This window comes from Eschrichtius robustus, chromosome 10 (assembly GCF_028021215.1).
Source record: "Eschrichtius robustus isolate mEscRob2 chromosome 10, mEscRob2.pri, whole genome shotgun sequence".
Classification (NCBI taxonomy): domain Eukaryota; kingdom Metazoa; phylum Chordata; class Mammalia; order Artiodactyla; family Eschrichtiidae; genus Eschrichtius; species Eschrichtius robustus.
Window position 1 is genome coordinate 92,528,136 of NC_090833.1, and position 18,987 is coordinate 92,547,122.

Below are 18,987 nucleotides of genomic sequence, written 5' to 3' on the forward strand. Positions count from 1 at the left end.
TCTTTTATTTTTCTTCTGTGAGCCAGGAGCCCTGTAAAGAGACGAGGTCTCCCCTCAGAGGTCTGCATGGGGTGGCCAGTGGGAAGGGGGCCCCTGGGGAGGACACACACTACAGGCCTATGTGGGTCACGTCCTGGCTACTGTGATGGTGCAGGGTGGGAGGGAAAGAGAAGCAAAAGTGCTTACTAGGGGCCGTGACACCTGGGGGGACATGACACGATGGCAGGTCCGAGCCGGCCGGGACCTGGGGCATGGACTTGGGCAGGCCAGCGCCAATCCTGGTTGTACTTGCCCATGGGGGCTCCTCCCTGAGCCAGCCACATGCTCCTTTGCCTCTTACAGCCTAAAGCCCTTGCTGGGTCTGGGGATGGTGGGTCCTCTCCCCTCTGGTATTTTTATCTCTGTGCTCAGGTCCTGGACAGGTGGGCAGGGTCTCCTGACTAGGACACACATGGGGACCTGTTGGCCGATTCTGAGTGGTCTGGTTCACACTCTTGTCCCCTAACTTGTGCCAGGCTTGGGCTTCCACCTTCCCAGGCCTCCCCAGGCACAGGTGTCTCCCAGGATGAGTGAATCAGGATCAGGCAGGGTAAGGGCACTTCCCTGAGTCTTGGTTTCCATATCTGGAGGGAGACCTCAGACCCACCCTGGTTCTGGGGGCTTCCCTTCCTGGCCCCGGACTGGGGCCAGTCTGCTGATGGGGGCCACACTGGCAGAGATGGTGGCTGGGGCCTCCTATCCCTGCCTCGCCCCAGTTCCTCCAGCCCGTCCCTCTATCCCATCCCACCAGGGCTCCTCATTAGCCCCACTCCCAGCTCTTCTGTAACCTCACAGCCCTCGTGTAGCCCTTAGGTATCTTGCTCCTCCTGTGTCCCCCTCTTCCCCCACGTGTCTGGCCACAGGGTTGCCTACAGTCTCCCTCTCAAGAGCATCTCATCTCCTGCAGGCATTTGGACAGGCCCACACGAACCATAAAAAGGTGGCTGCGGACGGCGAGAGCCGGGAGGAGAGTCTGATCCAGGAGTCAGCTTCCAAGGAGCAGTACTATGTGCGCAAGGTGCTGGAGCTGCAGACAGAGCTGAAGCAGCTGCGCAACGTGCTTGCCAACACACAGTCGGAGAACGAGCGCCTGGCCTCAGTGGCCCAGGAGCTGAAGGAGGTAAGCAGCAGAACTAGGGTGGGCTGCTTGACTGTGGGTGGGTGGGAAAACAAGCCAGTGCTTCCTGGGGGCAGGGCCACCCACAAGTTGTTCCACTCCCAGCCCAGTTTTATGTGGTTCATGGTGGTCCAGGAAGGGCTGAGGGTGGCAGGATCCCAGCTCTGCCCTTGGGCTGATGTGAATCCTGGGTTCCTCATGTGAACAACAGAATTATAGTGTCCACCTGCCAGCTCGTGACAACAAAATCAGAAGGGACCACCACAGACAGCTCCTAGGATCAGCTCGGCCCCTGACAGGGGCCTGGCCATGAGAGGCCTGGGCAGGTGGAGAGGGGAGGGCAGGCATCCAGTGCCCTCCGAGAGAGGTGGGAGGGTGGGCCACCATTCGCAAGATGGGGTGGGACAGCATCAGGGGAGCAGGCATAACCAGAAGTCTACATGAGCTGCAGTCCTGGCTGTGGCCTTGGGGGTGGGGGGGGTCCCTGGTTGTTAGAGCCCACAAGTTCTCATTAGGAAGGGCAAGAGGCCTTGCTCTGGGCTGTGGGAAGACCCACTCTCTGGCCTCTATTCTCCTGGGGCGGGGCGGGGAGCAGTGACAGGTGACCAGAACAGCAGATGTTTCTGAGCGGTGGGCAGCTCTGAGGTCGACACCTCAGATGTGAGGGTGTATGGCAGTCAAGGTCCCACAGGGCTGGGAGGGGACACTGGCAAGGTTTGAGGCAGAGTCCAGGGTCCGGCAACAGTGGGGAGTAGTCACCCACCCTGGTTTGGGATCAGAGATCACCAAGGCTTGTGGGCCTGGGAGGAACTTGGCTGGATCCAGGGGGAGTGCATGATCTCATTTCCTCCTACAGGAGCATTCTAGTCAGGGTGGGGAGAAGGGGCCATCGGAGCTGTAGATTTGACCACCCAAGTTGGAGACTAGACTCTGCTGACTAAGTACCCTTTTCCGGAAGAGCCAGTAGAGGTGCTCTGCCCAGCCCAGACTCATTCTGCTCCTTCCCTCTTCCAGAAGGGGGCTGTCAGGAGCGTGGCGGGGGACTTGCTGACTACTGACTTTGGCGTCAGGAAATGAGCTCAGCCAGTCCCACACACTGCTATTGAAGAACAGGTCTGGTTGGGCCAGGATTCCTGCTGTTCCTCTTAGTGCTTCAGGAGGAAGCCTTCTCCTCCCCACTCCCATACATCCTCAGTGCATCTTTCTCCTGAGGCCCCACCTGTGCCCCTGATCACTGTAGGAGCTATGTAGGATCACTGTGGAGCCATGCCAGGTTCTTGGTTGGAGTGGAGGCTCTCCATCACTGCCTACTCAGACTAGAGCCCTGGTCAGTGTCCCCATCATTGCTGGCTCTGTCTGTACTCTGCTCCCATCCCACTCAAGTTACTCTTCTGCTGGTCCTGGCCCTGCCACTTCTGCCTGAGCTGCTCTGCTGAGCTCCTCCATGGCCGTCCCCCATCCTACAGGAGGCTTGCACCAAGGCTCGGGCCTGGCTGAGGAGCCTGGATCATGAGGACACAGCACCAAGCACTGTCCCTGATAGGCACCAACCTGTACCTGTCTTGGTGTGACCCAGCCAAGGAGGCTTTGCACAGTCGCCATAGGAGATGCCCCTTCCACAGGAGGTCATTTCCCTCCCTGTGCCTGGTCCTGCTGCCGTCCATGTTCAGTGACTGATGGGCCAGCTGTGCTGTGCCCTCTGACCCCCACCCCCATCCCCATCCTTCCACCCTGCGATGACTGGCTTAGGGGTTCATTCCCCCATGCCCAACTCTCCAAGAGGAGCTCGTGGCCTCCATCATGTGACACGTGTAGCAAACATGCTCAGCATGTGGGACAGTTCCAGCTACCCCATAACTTGTCCTCTCAGTGACCCTGTGGGCATCCAGTTACTTCCCTCATCTCACAAATTGGGAAACCAAGGTGCAGAAGGTTTGGCTGCATGCCTAAAGTCAGTGGGTCCTGACCTCTGCACTGTGAATGGACGGGCCCCGCCGACTTCTGTCCTGGGACATGGCCTTGGGCCCCATTTTGCAGATGGAGAAGCAGAGACCCAAGGAGCTGGGCACGGCCACAGCTGGCTGGAGGCAGAGTCAGGTCCTTTGCACATGCCAAGGCCTTCTACGGATTTGCCTTGGGAATGGAGGGGTGAGGGCTTCCTGGCGAAGCAGGACTGTGAGTTGTGGAGGTGTCAGCAGCATCTGCCCGGTGGGACCCCCCCTAGGAAAAGTCTTTCTGTCCCATTGGACCCTGGCCTTGCTGTCCTGGTGGACTCTGCACATGTCAGGCCCTGCACAGGCCCAGGAGTGAGTGACAAAGATGTCCCAGCAGAAGTCATGTCGGTTGCCATCTCCCCTGTCCTGGCTAGGAGCCAGGAAAAGGCTTTTTTCCTGCTATGGTGGCATCTGGGCCACCAGGAGCTTCTGGAAGAAAGCAAGGTGTTTGGCCACAAAGTGAGGTGGTGGGTATTGGGTCAGGAGCAGCAGCCCATGCTCCAGTGTGGAGTGGACAGGCTTGGACAGAAGGACACCTGGCTCCAGAGCCAGGGCATGGGGTTGTCACATGGGCAGACAACCCAGAGGTTGCTAATCATCCAAATTCCTCGCTTACTAATTCTGCTTTCCACCCAGCCCTGGTATACAGCTCAGCCTGGTTTTCTACCACTTTACAGCAAGGACAGCCTTTCCACTGTTTCTTATTCCCTCCTAAGGCCTTACTGGGAGCACTTCTAACTAACATTCATACCTCTTCTAGTGTTATTTTGTGATGGTATATGCATTCCCTAAGGCAACTGAAGATTTCTCTGTGACTCTTCTCTGAGCCTCACCAGAGTCACCTGAAACAATTACATTTCTACCAATAGTCTCAAGGCAGTCTGGCCTTTTCCTGTCCTCCTCAAAGCTCTTTCAGCTTCTGGCCATCCCCACCTCCACGGCCACTTCCACATATTCAGGTATTTGTTACAGCAATGTCTTTTTCCTGGTATTAAACCTATATTTGTATATTTGTTTTTTCGGGCCACCGTAATAGATTGCCACAAACTACTGGCTTAAAACCACAGAATTTTATTCTCTAAGATTTTCTGTATCTGAAATGAAGGTGCTGGCAGGACCATGTTCCATGTGGAGCCTCTCCAGCTTTTGGGTGCTGGCAACCCTCCGTGTTCCTTGTCTTGTGTTCACATTGCTCCGGTCTCTGCCTCTGTCTTCACCTTCTCCCTGTGCAGGCTCCACAACTCTGACTGGGCTGGGGCATCCCTCCCACCTCCACCCTGGCCTTACATGGGGCCACAGGCCTTTCCTGGGGCTTGGGCTATGGCCTCCTGGCTAAACATCTTGCCCTTTCCTCTGAGGGGAAATACTGACCAGCTTTGGAGCGCTCCTGTGCTGGGTGGTGCTCCCTCCCTGTGCCTTAGCTCCAGCTGTGCCGTGATGGGGCTTCTGCAACATGGGGTACTGGCTGCTCTGCATTCCAGACTCCCAGACCTGACTTCAGTACAACACCCCTCCTCACCTACTCGGCCTCCCTCAGCAGCAGCTGACACCAGTTGGCAATGTGTGTGCTGTGCGTGGGCGACTGTACACGTGCCTCAGTGAACAAGACAGAGCCTAGAGCAGCACCTAGCACACTTGGTACTCAGTAGTGAAGGAGTGGGTGATGCCCCTCGGGGCGGTTGAGCATCACGTGCAGTGCCAGTATGGAGACAGCGCCAGTGGAAGGTTTTCTGAGCCACACAGAGAGGCCACACGTTGTCCAGGTCCGTTTCTGTGAATGTCAAGAAAAGGCAAATCCACAGACTGAAAGCAGATTGGTGGTTGCTAATTGGTGTGTGGTTTCTTTTTAGGGTGATGAAAATGTTCCGGAACAGGTAATGGTGCACAACTCTGAAGAAGCTATAACCACTGAATTGTACACTTTCAGTGGGTGAACTTCATGGTATATGAATCATATCTCAATAAAAATAACAAAGACAACTCCTGTGCAGGAAGACTGCGCAAGGGTTCAGCTCAGCAGAGGTTTCTGGTGCAGCCTGGGCACATAGGTTCTGGGGTGCAGAGGGCTTTGGCCTAGGCAATCAGGCTGGCCCGTGGTCTTATCTCTTTCTGTCTTCTTTCTGTCCACCTCAGGACCACTTGTTTTATTGAGGGGAGTTGTTAAGTTTTAAATAAAGCCCATTTACATTGTTCGTGACCAACAGCTCCCACCCGCTGCCCCTGTCTCACCATCTTACCTCCTGTGTCCTCCCATACTGAGAGTAGGCAGGTGGTCTCAGCAGGTGCATCAGGCCAGAGTGGGCTGAACCACAGCAGGTGGGGAGCAACCAGCTTGCCTTACACAAAGTGGATGCAGCAAGCATGTGTTCTTATATTGCAATCATTGTGTTAGGACTCTCCAGAGAAGCAGACCAATAGGGGTGTGTGTGTGTAGAGAGAGAGAGATTTATTGTAAGGAATTGGCTCACTCAGTTGTGGGAGCTGGCAGATCCAAAATCTGTGGGTTGTGCCAGCTGGCTGGAGACCCAGGGAAGAACTGATGTTGCAGCTTGAGTCTGAAGGCTGTCTTTTTTTTTTCTCAAGGCCTTCAACTGACTGGATAAGGCCCACCCACATTATGGCACGTGATCTGCTTTACTCAGTGGGTCTACTAATTTAAATGTTAATCTCATCTGAAAGATATCTGAATGGCGACATCTAGACTGGTGTTTGACCAAATATCTGGATGCCAGGACCTAGACAAGTTGACACTAAAATTAACCATAACAGTCAGTTGGGTGGTAAACAAGGGAAATGGCCAGAGTCGAGGTGTATGCAGAACTTTGTTAGGAAGCAAGTAAGTATATGTTTCCTCCCATTGCCACTCACATTGTTATTTTGCTTATTTTTGCCTAATAGGAGTTTTGCTTTCCGGGGGCCTTGCATTTCTCCAGTCAGTAACTTGGTGTCTGTTTTTTCTGGTGTTGACTCTTGGGATACCTCCTTGGGTCACTTACTGAGAAGACTGCATTAGTCCATTTACTGGAGATTTTGGTAGTAAGCGTTTGTCAGGAGTGCTTGATACATATAATGACTCACTCCCCTCTCTGTTGCTTTCTTGAACTTTTTTTCTTATTGGTCCTATTTCATTTTACCAATCCAACATTGCTGTTCCGTGTGTACCTATATGGAATCTTAGTGTATGCACGGATGTGATCACAAGAAACCTCAGCACCAGCAGAGAGGCCAGTGTGCTGGGTGAGGAGGACAGGGTGAGCTGTGGGGCCCAGTGGGTGATGGCGCTTCTAGCCGAGGGTCCAGGTGGGGTGGTGTTGGCGTGGGGGGGTGTTAGATCTTTGCAGGCATGTGGGGGAAGCTGCTTGGAGCGTTGGGAACAGGGATGTGGGGAGAGATGGAGAGTTTGTCTAGGGGATGATTCTGCCCCCATGGGACACTGGCCATGTCTGGAGGCAGTTTCAATGGTCACAACAGGGGTGGGGGCTGCATCCAGTAGGCAGGGCTCAGGTTGCTGCTAAACATCCTACAGTATACAAGATGGCCCCAGAATGTGGGCCAAGGGACCCAGGTCCTGGCACACGGCACAAAGTAGCAGCCAGTTGAGAATTCCCAACAGTCTTGATTGCACAGTTCATGCCAGGTCTACACTCGCCTCTCTCCGTGCATGATGTTTGAATCCTCAAGGCACCTCGGAGGCAAGAACTCTTTTTTAACAACTTTACTGAGATAATTCATATCCCTTACAACTCACCCACTTAAAGTGTACAGTCAGTGGATTTTAGTATATTTACAGATTTATGCACCATCCCAAATCAATTCTAGAATATTACATCATTCCAAGAAGAAACCCCATTAGCAGCCACTCTCCATCCCATCTTCTCCTTGCCCCCCAGCGACCACCCATCTGCTTTCTATCTCTGTGGATTTGCCTCTTCTGGACATTTCATGTAAGTGGAATCATACAATACAGTACATGACCACTAATACCTCTTCTTTTATTCATGTTGTTTTCAAGATTTATTTGTGTTACAGCATGTTTATCTCATCAGTTGGTGGACATTTGAGTTGTTTCCACCTTTGCTATTGTGAATAGTGTCTGAACATTTGTGCACAAGATTTTGGTGGACGTGTGTTTTCCTTTCTCTCGAGTGCATGCCGAGGAGGGGCATTGATGGGTCAGATGTTAACTCTGTGCTGAACTGTTCGAGTAGCTGCAGACTGTTTCCACAGCTCTGCATCATTGTACATGCTACCAGCAGCATGTGATGGAGGAACTACTTTGAACCCCATTTTACAGATGAAGAAACCAAGGGTCAGAGCAGGCTGAGATCCTGCATTGTTCACTGCCATACCTCACAGCCCAGGGCCCCAGCTCCTCGCCAGGTGGCCACATCGGGCACCATAGCAGGCCTGGGATTCCAAGTCCCAGCTGCATGGCCACTACAGTGGGCCTGGCTGCACTGAGCTCCTTCTGCCCCAGGGGTGGTGAGACCAGCTAGGGCAGGCTGCTCACACCTGCCTTCCTCCTGGCAGATCAACCAAAATGTAGAGATTCAGCGTGGCCGCCTGCGGGATGACATCAAGGAGTACAAGTTCCGGGAGGCCCGTCTGCTGCAGGACTACTCGGAGTTGGAGGAGGAGAACATCAGTCTGCAAAAGCAGGTGTCTGTGCTCAGGCAGAACCAGGCAAGTATCTGGGCTGGGCAGGTGGGACAGGTAGGTTGGCTCTGGGCCACGGCCCTGGCCTAACCCTCACTTTGCTATCTCCGTGGTCAGGAGGCGTTTCACCCTCCTTCCACACACTCAAGCTGAGGGCCGCATGCCACTGTGGACCAGGGGTGTGGCAGCAGGGCCCAGCCCCTCCAAGATCAGAAAAACAAGGCCTTTGGCTGTTTTGTTGGCTGGCAGTTGGGCTAGACAAGGTGTTCCAGCCAGCAAAGATGAAAAAAAAAAAAAAAAAATGGAGGTGATAAAGAACCCCAGAGTCTGGGTGTGCAGCTTCGTCTCCTCTCAGGTACTGACAGGAGACTAGAGATGTCCCTATGCCCTGTGGGACCCTAGAGCTGTCAGCGCACCCACTTCTCCCACTGTCTCAGGTTTGCCAGCCCCCTTTGACCCCCATGTGGTCCTGGACCTTGGGGTGAAGCCAGGTGGGCCTTGAACAGTGTGGAGATGTCCAAGCTGTCATATCATGCCCTCGAGTAACACCGCAACGGGTGGGATGAGTAGGATCACTTCCACCTGGGACAGGACAGGGCAGGAGGGTCACCTCTACCCACCTGTGATAGGATGGGGACAGAAGGATCATCTCCACCTGTGAGAGGACAGGGGCAGGAGGGTCACCTCCACCAGTGAGAGGACAGAGACAGGAAGGTCACCTCCACTTGTGATGGGACAAGAGGGTCACTTCCATCTGTGACAGGACACCCAGGGGGTCTTGGGCACTCAGGCCCCTCAAGACCTGACCCTACCACCTAACTCTCCAAGAACCACAGCTCTACAGGGTGGAGACTGGGGGGACCTTTATTCCAGGAACCCCAAACATCAGGGACCTGAGTATTTAAATCCTGCATAGGAAAGTGTGGGCCCATGTGTTTATGCTGACAGCAGAACCTCTGTGACTGTTACAACCAGCAGGGAGTGGATCTCCTCCCAAGAACATAGGCACAGGAGCTCCTTCTCTAGCTGCATAGCAGGCCCTCTGTGATGCTGTGCTCATCTGCAGTCACACACAAGCATCCTCAGGAGGGGGAAACCAGGCCCTGGGTGGCACGTGGTAGAGTCTGGCCCCTCCCTGGGGTTCCCCTACCCCAGGCCTTGACCCACAGAGACCCTCTTGGTCCTGCCTCTGAGTGGTTTGTTCCTTGTTTCTTGCACACATATTGCAGGATAATAAAATTTTTTTTAAGTTGCCCATAGATCCTAAGTACCCACATCAAGCATTGGTTTCTGTCTGCTTTCTCCTTGTCCACCTGCAAATACTGTTTGAACAGGCATGACCTTGCATTCTGCCTCTCTCACTCCCACTCCCACTCGGGCCTCTCTCAGTCTGGGTGGTGTGTGCAGCTGAGGCACATCCCACTTCAGTGGGAGTTTTAGTTCCTTCATCTTGAAATATGATTAGAAGTAGTGGTCATATTGCACATCTAGATACATGTTTTACATATCTTAAAATATTTAATCAACTCTTAGTGCTATTTAAATAGTTTTAGAATTTAAAGTCAGTATACACTTGGCAACATTTTAAGTCACCTGACAAATTGGCAGTGTGGATGTGTTCTGATTTCCATGGCATCTCTGGTGATGAGCAAGTCTCATGCTTCTGCACTGCTCATACCACGTGCACGTGTCCCAGGCGTGGGCTGACCATTTCCTGTGTGCACCTCATGCCTGTAACCCTCTAAGCATCCATGTCTTCCCAGCTGTGTAGTCAGCACAATGGTGCTTCTTCCCCATTCCTCAGGCATAGAAGAGTGTTGATCTCTCTTTCACAGGTGGAGTTTGAGGGCCTCAAGCATGAGATCAAGCGTCTGGAGGAGGAGACCGAATATCTCAACAGCCAGCTGGAGGACGCCATTCGGCTCAAGGAGATCTCGGAGCGGCAGCTGGAGGAGGCGCTGGAGACGCTGAAGACAGAGCGGGAGCAGAAGAACAGTCTGCGCAAGGAGCTGTCGCACTACATGAGCATCAATGACTCCCTCTACACCAGCCACCTGCACGTCTCCCTGGACGGCCTTAAGCTCGGTGATGACGCCGAAGCCCTGGCCAATGGCTTCGAGCACGGTGGCCTGGCCAAGCTGCCGCTGGACAACAAGACCTCCACGCCCACCAAGGATGGCCTCGCTCCACCTTCCCCCAGCCTTGTTTCTGACCTCCTCAGTGAGCTCAACATCTCTGAGATCCAGAAGCTTAAGCAGCAGCTAATGCAGGTGAGCGGATGGGTAGCCCCACCCCACCCGAGTCTTGTCACAGCCCCGGGCCTTGGGCCCACGTGCACCATTCCCACCTCCACTCCTGTCCCCCATGGTGTTGGCCAGACCTGCTGGTCACCAGGACAGCGCTTTCCTGACACTTTGTCAATGCTATGCACCTTCTTTTACTTACATTTCTTTTACATAGGTAATTCTGTATTGTTAACCTAAGTGGAATTGCAGCATTATAGGTGGAAGGTGCCCAGAGAATTAGGTTTCTGGTTACAAGTTTGGGCACCACCAGAGGTTTTCTTATGTCCGTCTGAGGTCCCTGCGTGTAGTTTCCCATGCTGTGTCCTGTAGACACGTCACGTCAGGGTTTCCTGCCCCGACTGAACAGAATCCCAGGGTCTGCACCACAGCCCCTTGGTTCGCTGCGTGTCTCTGAGGAGGGACTCACCCAACCCCGCAAGCATCTGGTCAGGGGGAAGAGCCATCATAGCCCCACACATGACACCTCCACCCGAATTTATCACAGAGAGGCTAGCAGGGTGATGGTCATGGCATGGATGGAGTCACTACTGGGACTGTCCAGGGGTCCTCTGAGCTCAAGTACTCCTGTGGGCTGTTGACGGGCCCTTTCTGTGCCTTCGCAGATGGAGCGGGAGAAGGTGGGCCTGCTGGCAACGCTGCAGGACACACAGAAGCAGCTGGAGCAGGCCCGAGGGGCCCTGTCGGAGCAGCAGGAGGAGGTGAGCCGCCTCACAGAGAACCTGAGTGCTCTGCGGCGCCTGCAGGCCAGCAAGGAGCGGCGGACGGCCCTGGACAGTGAGAAGGAGCGAGACAGCCATGAGGATGGTGACTACTATGAGGTGGACATCAATGGGCCTGAGATCCTGGCCTGCAAGTACCGTGTGGCCCTGGCAGAGGCTGGGGAGCTTCGGGAGCAGCTGAAGGCCCTGCGCAGTGCACACGAGGCCAGCGAGGCCCAGCACACCGAGGAGAAGGGCCGGCATGAGGCCGAAAGCCAGGCGCTCACTGAGAAGGTCTCCCTGTTGGAGAAGGCCAGCCGCCAGGACCGCGAGCTCCTGTCCCGGCTGCAGATGGAGCTGAAGAAGGTGAGCGATGTCGCAGGCGAGACACAAGGCAGCCTGAGCGTGGCCCAGGACGAGCTGGTGACCTTCAGTGAGGAGCTGGCCAACCTCTACCACCACGTGTGCATGTGCAACAACGAGACGCCCACCCGTGTGGTGCTGGACTACTACCGAGAGGGCCCGGCTGGCGCCGGCAGCTGCAGCCCTGAGGCCCGCGGGCGTCGCTCACCTGTCCTGCCCAAGGGGCCGCCTGCCGCAGAGGGTAGGGCCAGGGACAGCAGCCCCTCACCTGGCTCCTCACTGCCCTCGCCCCTGAGTGACCCACGCCGGGAGCCCATGAACATCTACAACCTGATCGCCATCATCCGTGACCAGATCAGGCACCTGCAGGCAGCCGTGGACCGCACCACAGAGCTGTCGCGGCAGCGCCTGGCCTCACAGGAGCTGGGCCCAGCTGCGGACAAGGACCGGGAGGCACTCATGGAGGAGATCCTGAAGCTGAAGTCGCTGCTCAGCACCAAGCGGGAGCAGATCACCACGCTGCGCACGGTGCTCAAGGCCAACAAGCAGGTGTGTATGGCGCTCGGGTCCAGCAGGGGTGGGCACGTGGGCGGGGGGTTTCTCACCCTCCCTGGCCTCCTGTCCCGTGCTGTTCCTGCTACTGAAGGAAGGATGTGAGAAAACCTCACCTCAATGCTGTGGGGAGGGGCTGAGGCCTTTGAGAGGCCCCAGGGCTGTCTGGGGTCTTGGTCTGTGGCACTGAGGCAGCAGACCCCTCCTGACGCCCCTCACCTGCCCGTCTTTTGCATCTCTGACCCCCCAGACGGCAGAGGTGGCCCTCGCCAACCTAAAGAGCAAGTATGAGAACGAGAAGGCCATGGTGACCGAGACCATGATGAAGCTGCGCAATGAGCTCAAGGCCCTCAAGGAGGACGCGGCCACCTTCTCCTCACTGCGTGCCATGTTCGCCACCAGGTAACGCTTACTGTTCCTTTCGCTGCTCAGCAGCCCAGGAGCCTGGCCCTGTGGGTAATTCCATTTCTGCTGTGTGAAAACCCAGGGGCCCAGTTTTGTTTCCACTTTACACCTAAGATGAGAAAGTTGGAAGCAGAAAGCTAAAAGAGTGGGTCTTATGGCCAGGCTGGAGACATGAGCTTCGAAGGAGAAACGGGCAAGTGGGCAAGCCAGTGATAACAAATGAGTTTGCCCCCAGAACTTGGTGGGAAGTTCGTGTATTTAGAAGGAAGGTTCCCCTCCCAGCAGGGGCGGGGTCCCAGTGCTGCCCCTCTGACCCTACCAGTTAGAGTTTGTGGGGGTGGCGGGCGGTGTCTTTCTTTAGGCCAGTCCTGTGGTCAGGAAGCCGGGCAGGTGCAGAGCTGGAGGCTGCTTTTGGGGCCCGCTTCTGGGTGTTTCCCTATTCAGAGAGGCATGGTGCCATCTGCTGGCCAGTGTCAGTCAGGGTTGGGAGGCTGAGGCTCTGGGTTAATTAAACAGGGTTGAAACTGAGCTCAGGACCTACTTTGCCTTGTGCCAGGGTGCTGGGCACTCCCTGCATTTCAACGATGTGGGAGGAGGGGGCAAAGACAAAGAAAGAAGCTTCCAGGCCTCTCTGGAAGCTTTCTTTCCTCCTGAGCAAAGTGCTTGGGAAAGATCTCACAGTTAGTCCTCAGCACATAGTATGTTGACCCTTGCTTCCTCAACTTGTTTTATTTACAAGCCTGACTTCTCAGATGGTGCCAAGATCACAAACCTCGGGGCAAGGGTTAAAACTTGCTGATGGTCCTTGGCCTTGGTGGATGGGCGTGTAGGGTGGGTGTGCCCACCATCCCCTTCACCCAGGCTGCACTCCCTCCCTCAGGGACAGACCCAGGGTGGGCATTTCTCTCCCAGCTCCTTACCTAGGTGGGGAGCATGTGTCACAGCTCAGCAGATACTAAAATAGGGCTGTTTATGACATCCACATGTGCTTTTCCCAGGCTCTGGTTAGCCATTTGTTCTAGACTTACTAAGCACCTACTGTGTGCCTGGGCTATTCCGGGAACAAGCCAATTCCTGCCCTCGGGTTTATCCCCACATCCTGAGAGCCAGGTGATATCACACCTCCAGCCCGCTGCCCCTGAGCCACCTGGAGGCCTTGAAGGGCAGCCACCACCTCCTTTAGTGAAAACTGGCTTCAGAGAGCCCCTCCCAGAGAAAGCCAAACTTCAGAGGGGCACATCCTCTTCGTTTCTAGCCCAGTGAGCAGATGGGGTCTGCTCACCTTCTGGAGCCCTCAGTACGGGAGCCGTGATCACACACGCTGCTGGCTCTCCCAGGTCCTTCAGCCACGCTCTCGCCTCTCGTGTCCCCGCAGGTGTGACGAGTACATCACACAGTTGGATGAGATGCAGCGGCAGCTGGCAGCTGCTGAGGACGAGAAGAAGACACTCAACTCGCTGCTGCGCATGGCCATCCAGCAGAAGCTGGCGCTGACCCAGCGGCTGGAGCTGCTTGAGCTGGACCATGAGCAGACCCGGCGAAGCCGTGCCAAGGCCACCCCCAAGGCCAAGCCTGGCACCCCGAGCGTAAGTCACACCTGCGCCTGCGCTAGTGACAGGGCTGAGGGTGCTGGGCTTGCTGCCCAGGTGCTCTGTGGCGAGAAATATAACGTTTACTGCGATTAGGGCCGCAAGGGTACACGCTGCAGCTAACCTGCCGCATATCACCTGTCCGCTTCACCACAACTAACCTGGCAGCAGCGGGACCATGGTGCTAGGCTGGTCTTAACTGTGACTAATGCACAGAGGGAAGAATTTATCAGAGGCAGCCTGCTGCTCCACCTGGATACTGCAAGCTTTGTGTCTGTTTCTCACCCCTCGGGACCACCCTTCACAGCAGCTGCTCTCTTGGAGGGGTGGTCAAGGTGGGGATGGAGCCACATGTCCTTGCAAAAATGTGGCTTCCCAGGGCCCGGGTGCCATTGGCTTCCACTGGGAGGGGCAGAACTTGCATTGAAACTTGCATGTTCCCTGCATGTGTCTAATGCAGTTGTACTGCCCCGGCACCCAGAAACCAGTGTTAGAGGTTCCAGCCTGAATCCCAGGTGCAGCCTCGGAGGACACTCTGTGCTTGGTACAGATTACGGAGAGAATTATTTTGTAGTTTGTGCAGCATCTCGTTACAGTTTATATTTGGGACAGAATTACAGAATTCCTTCCCCTAAACCCAGAGGAAGAGCAGCCCTGTGGCCCATTTCCTCCAGCCCAGACGTACACATGCACTGGGCACCGGTCATGCTCAAGAGGCACAGGCATACCTAGCCACACCCCAGACCAGAGCTCAGCAGCCTCAGTTTCTCTTTCTGAGATTTGTACACTTGTCTGGTGGCCTGCAAGGTGACAAATCATCAGGCCAAGGCTTGAGTTACCAGCGGGCCAGGCTGAAATGAGGGACTGGGTCCCACAGCTATTAACTGAAGCCCGGCCTGGTGTGGGAAGGGGACCTTGAATGGACCCAGGGCTAGTTTCAGGATTCACGGTAGGAGGAATATGGTTCTTGATCATCAGTGCAATTCCAGAGGTGGTGACAGGCAGGAAAGGCAGCCATAGTACTCCCCCATGCTCAGAAGCTGCACCCACACCAAGAGCTTTGGCAGCCGAACTTCTGTCAGTGTTTCTCTCCATGTCATCCGTGGGGCCCACCAGCCATGAAGCTGCAGTCTCCCTGAATAGCTCTTTGCCTCCTCTCTCTGAGGCCCAGAGGGGGAATTTTCATTGTCCCTGCACACAGCTATCTACCCCCATTCCACTCTTTCCCTTAGTTCCCAAGCATGTCTCAATTCCCACCAGATGCCAGGTGCTACCCAGACCAACTTGGGTTTGGCAAACCGCGGAGTGAAAATATACAGGATGGACCATACCTGTCCCTTCTGTGTGCCTATACCCAGCTCCAGGCTGTTTTGCAGATGGGATGTCAGGTCTTGGATTCCCCTCCCACTTGAGAAGATGTCAGGCCATCTCCCCTCTGCAAGCAGGACTTCCAGGGGCATGGCTGCCTGCTGGCGCCGCATACTGCTTCTGCCTCCTTGCCAAGCCTGGCACACAGCTTCCCTCCATACTTGTCAAGTAAAGGGTCTTCATGAGGTACTCGGGGCCAGCGGCGCCCCCTAACATGTGCAGGTCTTCTCTGCTGCCAACTAACACACCCATGCCCTCACAGCTCGGTGAGAGCTTTAGTTGTCTGACGGGTGACCTGTTCTAACGTTTTCTTGTTTTCTCCCATTTTCAGCTGTAGAGTAGCTGCTGGGAGGACTTGGCCGCCGGCCCTGTCACACTGCAGCCCCCTCCCCTCCTCTCCCATGGGCCCACGCAGAGGAAGGAAGGGCAGCCTAAAAGTCCACTTAGAAACGTTTTTGGATATGCTACTGCAATTCTTTTCAAAATAGCATTCCCCAAGTTTTTAATGGCAGAGGAAATAAAAGCTTTAATGTTGAGAATGCCACCAGCTGCTGCTTGGAAAGGCCTTTGTACAGGCGCTGAAGAACCTGCTTGGACAGCGACCACCAGGCTTGCTTAGGAACCCTCTAGAAACACTCACCACTGGGGTCTCCCTATTACAGATACTCCTTTTTTACCCAATCCACCTGTGCACTTTTGATATTTTGATATTATATTTGCTTCCTTCATCCCTGGCGTAGAGACCATCTCAGATGCCGTAGTCTGTCTCGTGGTCCTGTAGCTCCCAACGGTGTGTTGATCTGATATCAGCACATGGCACAGATGTGTCCTCCTAGCGTGTAGCTCTAGACTGTTTAGGTGAGGGCTTCAACTTGGTAAGGAGCCCGGCTAAATGTATCCACGCTGTGGTTCAGCAGCCTTTTAATTATACGGCATTGTGGTTCATGTTTGAAATTACAGATTTTAAATGCCATGTTCATTAAGAAATCCAGGGTATTCGGATTCTGGGGTTTTTCATATTGTATTATTATTATTCTTAGGAATAGTTCAATGTAACAAGAAGAAAACTTGACCTTTGCTCTGGTTAAACAGTAAAAGGCACTTGAAAACAAAAAGATAAATTATTGAATGAGTAGTATTACCTACAAATTCCAGAGTTTTCTGGGTTTTAGGACATTGTGAAGCATGACTGATTAACAGAATTTTATACAACTGTACCAGTGAAATTCCAAATTGGAATTGTTTTGTTACTCCGGTTGTTGTGCCAAATTGTGGTACACTTAGAAAATTCTACAGTCGTCGATTTTTAGGGTGTTATATTTCAACGCCTTTTTGTTAGCAATCATTGCCAGTAGTGCCTTCATCAGTTTAGGGAGGTGTCCCAGCATAGTTTATTCTCTAAAATGGACAGTGAAGAGCTAGTTGGGAATGTTGAAGGCCAGTGTGGACCAATCAGTGTGAACAGGTGCACACCTTCTAACCTGACCCTGGGCATCTTCATTGAGGGAAAGAAAACAGCAATTGTGCAAAATTCTGTTAGTCAGTGATTCTTTACTGTGCAGATCCTTGCAAATTCAGGGGCTGAGAAAACGAAAGTGAACACAAACCTTGAGTGTGCTTTGGGAACCAAATGGACTTTATGGGACAAGCTAAGCAAGCTATGTGAACAACACGCCACGTTTGTGAAGAGTGGGGCGGGTGGCAGGGGAGCCGGCACCGTCGGCCTCGTGCATTGGGGTGAGGGCTAGCCATAGTATTCTTTGCAAATGTGAGAGAGAGACATTATATATTCTCTTGCTTGGTGTAACTAATCACTGTTAATTTCAGGAAACAGAAGTCACTAAAGCTCCTTAGCAAACCAGATCTGTGTCCTGTCCTGATTTGCTGAGTGAGGTTGTGCAAGTGGTCAAATTGGTACTCGAGGAGGAGGAAGAAGAAAAAGTGTCCTCTCTCCTCCAAAATACAGGACAAATTATAATAATATAAGTAGCAAGAATAGAAGAATTCTGTTTCCTGGAATAAGCATTTTTATTCCTAGTTGTAGGGACCCCTATTTTTACCTTCTCTTACAGTGTTGATTCATAAGAAATAATGTTACATTTACAAAAACTTCATCTGTACGGGGTATTTATTTGCAATGATGTCTGTGTACTGTATTTTTTCTGTGCATTACCTTAGTGTCAGAATGTTGTCTTTATTTTAAGATCATATGCATGTTCTCCTGCCAAGGAACCTTTACACAGACCCAAACAAACAAAAATGCCTTCAGATTCTGAGAAAATGAGGCACAGCATGGAAAAGGAATAGGAAGGAGAAATCAGTCACAACTTGGGACACAGAAATATGGCGCAAATGTCTGTAAAGCCAGTGCACATAGGAACAGTGGGCCTGGGTAAAGGGTCACGTTGGTAGGACCAGTAAATAAAGAATAATAAAAAGACAAAGCACAAGACTTGTTCTCTGTGGCTGCTCTGACCCCCTGCTCCAGATGACTGTGGGTCCAGCAATGCACTATAATTCCAGCACCTAAAACAAGAAAACCAGCCTATCATTAACCCTGGTGGTGGAAACTGGAAGCAACCTGGGGCCCATCTCAGGAGGCATGGGGGGAAGGGGAGACAGGGGGTGCCTCCCGTGACGGGCGTCAGGTGTCATGAGCACCCAGCAGCGTGGCAGTGAGAGCACATTGCCTTTGCATTGTACTGACCAGGAAACAAAGGGATTTGCATGACGAGGGATCCTTTGCCCTCCAAACTCTTGCTCTTTGTACCCAGGAATGAGTAGGTGCAGAGGCAACAAGAGTTACTTGTTTGTCAACACAAAACCATGTTCACCTGCAGGAATGTGTTCAAGGCACGCTGAGCCCGTCCCAGTGATTGCTTGTGAGTGTGAGCATAGGGTACAAATCACTGAGAGGCCCCTCCTTCTGACGATCCCCACCCATCGCACTTTAGTAGCGTGGACCCATGTTCAGTTTGAAACTTTCTTTCCAAAGAGAATTGTTTTTCTAACTCAGGAGCTAGAAGGAGTCTTCTTTCCCTACTGGCCTGTCATCCCAACATACCCCTGGAAGAGGTTGGGAAGAGAGCCTGCGACAGATCTGGAGGAGACCCCCAGGAGGAGGGGGCATTGGCAGTGAGCTGAGCAGGGCAGGCTCTTTTTCAGGTGGGGATACCACCCGGCCCTTGGCCCAGTCCTGCTTTTTGGGTTGTTTGATTTGCACAAGCACATATGCTGAGGCCTTCCCTACCCCTCAGTGTGCTTCAGGTCCTTGAACATGTGCTTCTTCAGGAGTGGCAGGCTCCTGAGTGAGTGGGGTCCTGGGGAGCCTGTGGGAGGGGGCAGTTGGAGCTGAAAGGCTTTCCACTCAGTCTTCCTTTCCGAGAGGGAATGTCCCCATTCCTGCCACCTCCTCCGTCTCCCTGCAGTGGTTTTCACCCCCACACACCCAAGAAGGTTACCAGAGCTGGAAACAACAGCGCCAGCTTGGAGACACTGCCTTCTGCCTTTGGGAGCTTCCTGGGAAAACAGATATGCCTTCGGTCTGACATCACCTGGTGTGGAATTTTGGCAGGGATCAGATGCCATCAGGTTTGCCTCTGTGTTCACCATTCATTTGTGCCCAAACAGAGCTGGAAGAGTGATGTGTTACCATTTTGTCAAATTTCTTGTGGGAAAGCACACTGGGTCTTGTGAGTTCACCTCAGTCATCCATGAACTTGCCTTGGTAAGCCTAGGTCCCTGGAGCGGAGGCTCCCTCCTCCCCGCCACCCACCCCCCCACACACACAGAGCTCCTCCTAAGCAAATGGCAATGCCACAGTACCTTACCCACAGAAAAGGCCTCCCTGCCTGGATAGTATGAGCACACCCCCTCGTGGGCCTCCATGAGAACAATAGG

At 53.6% G+C, this 18,987-nt stretch overlaps 1 protein-coding gene across 2 annotated transcripts in view; it reads left to right on the plus strand.

Moving 5' to 3' along the window:
* BICD2 (BICD cargo adaptor 2) overlaps positions 1-17,537 on the plus strand; it is a 53,399-nt gene extending 35,862 nt beyond the window's left edge. The window contains exons 2-8 of one of the 2 annotated variants that reach the window (XM_068552480.1): positions 947-1,159; positions 7,681-7,833; positions 9,642-10,076; positions 10,715-11,722; positions 11,976-12,127; positions 13,506-13,716; positions 15,419-17,537. In XM_068552480.1, coding sequence (XP_068408581.1) covers positions 947-1,159; positions 7,681-7,833; positions 9,642-10,076; positions 10,715-11,722; positions 11,976-12,127; positions 13,506-13,716; positions 15,419-15,424 — 2,178 coding nt within the window. In that variant the 3' untranslated portion in view covers positions 15,425-17,537. The other variant, XM_068552479.1, reaches the window with a different exon arrangement.
* Positions 17,538-18,987: the final 1,450 nt, after the last annotated feature.